Raw genomic sequence first — 1,687 nt, 5'->3', positions numbered from 1 at the left:
CTCGTCCGCGCATCCATCCATTCCGCTTCCCATCGTCAATGATGACTACTGAATCTCCTTGCTTTACCGGTTTTACCTCCCCAAACCATTTAGTCCTTCGGGATATTATGGGCAAATATTCGCGTATCCATCGTCGCCAAAATAAATCCACCATGCGTCGACAGTAGTCCCAATCACTACGGCATACAGCATTCGGATCGTCTCTCGTTTTCGAAGGCTGCACAACTCCATTTGAATTCATAAGCAAAAAATGGTTAGGTGTTAGTGCTTCTTGATTTTCTTCATCCAAAGGTACAAAGGTCAAAGGTCTGGAGTTGACTATGCTCCGGCCTCCACTAAAACAGTACCAAACATCTCCTCCGTGGGAAGCTTAGTAGTGGAGATAGCGTAAAACGCAACTTTTACGCTTCGCACCATTCTCTCCCAAGCGCCTCCCATGTGTGGGGAGGCCGGGGGAATGAATAACCACTTTGTGTTGGAATTCGTGAAAGTTTCAGCTATGTTCCCGTTGATGGACCTGATCTCGTTCCGAAGTTCGTAGCTGGCACCTAGGAAGTTTGTCGCGTTATCGCTGTAAGTTTCTGACGGAGATCCACGCCGTGCCACAAACCGCCGAACAGCCATCTTACACGATTCTGTCGACAATGAATGCACTACTTCTAGATGCACAACACGGATGGAAAGACACGTAAATAACGCTACCCAACGTTTCACATTGCTACGTCCTACGCGGACCGTCATTGGGCCAAAGTAGTCCAGACCGACAAATGTAAACGGTCGGAAAAATGCCCCTAGCCTGGCCGCTGGTAAAGGACTCATTCTGGGTACCGAAGGAACTGCCTTGGACACTCTACATTGCAGACATTCCTTCACTGCGCTTCGAACGACGGTGCGTAGGTTGGATACATGGAATCGCTGTCGTAACTCATTAATTACGGTTTCCATATTACCGTGTAGAAGCTTCTGATGATACCACAAGATGATCAACTTGGTTACACGATGATACCGAGGAAGAATGATAGGATTTCTTGTGTCATATGATGCAAATGCTGCTAAACTTATTCTGGTTTCCACACGCAAAACGCCGTTTTTATCAAGAAACGGAGAAAGTTTGAAGAACTCACTATCTAGTCTCACACTTTTTCCTGTAGTATAAACTGTAGACAACATGGTCACTTCCTTTGCGAAGAACTCTTTTTGGGTTGAATGAAATATCCACGCCTCCACTTTTGCCAACTCTTCTTGACTCAGCGGGCCCTTCGTTGTAGGAAGTCGCCGTGCTATTGCCCTCAAATTTCCGAGATATCGAACCACGAACCCAACGGTTCTAGTCAAACGGTTCCAATTTGAAAACCGCTCCCAGTCAAACACCGAATCGATGATATAATGATGCATTACCATACTGGACTGCTGTTCCTCAGTTGTTTCATATTTCTCTTCTGGGATTGATGGCCAATACTCCTCACTCAAATGTAAAAAATCAGGTCCTCCGAACCAACGACCTTCCGGGCACAAATTCGGTCCTCTTTTCCACTTGGTCGCATTATCAGAGGCATTCGAATCCGAGGGAACCCAATGCCATTCGTTGGCTTTTGTTTTCTCAAGGATCTCCCCAATGCGGAAAGCCACGAATTGGCGATATCTTCGTTGATCGGAGTTAATCCATCCCAACACTGTCTTCGAGTCG

General features: G+C 46.5%; 1 protein-coding gene across 1 annotated transcript; it reads right to left on the bottom strand.

Annotated features, from left to right (window-relative positions):
• Positions 1-318: 318 nt before the first annotated feature.
• LOC129773529 (uncharacterized) lies at positions 319-1,401 on the bottom strand. Its single transcript, XM_055777142.1, has one exon. It carries the CDS (start codon positions 1,399-1,401, stop codon positions 319-321), a length of 1,083 nt encoding a protein of 360 aa, XP_055633117.1.
• Positions 1,402-1,687: the final 286 nt, after the last annotated feature.

The sequence above is a fragment of the Toxorhynchites rutilus genome, chromosome 3, assembly GCF_029784135.1.
Source record: "Toxorhynchites rutilus septentrionalis strain SRP chromosome 3, ASM2978413v1, whole genome shotgun sequence".
NCBI classification, from domain to species: domain Eukaryota; kingdom Metazoa; phylum Arthropoda; class Insecta; order Diptera; family Culicidae; genus Toxorhynchites; species Toxorhynchites rutilus.
Note: the sequence above shows the minus strand (reverse complement) of the source record. Positions and strands in the feature narration are given on the sequence as shown.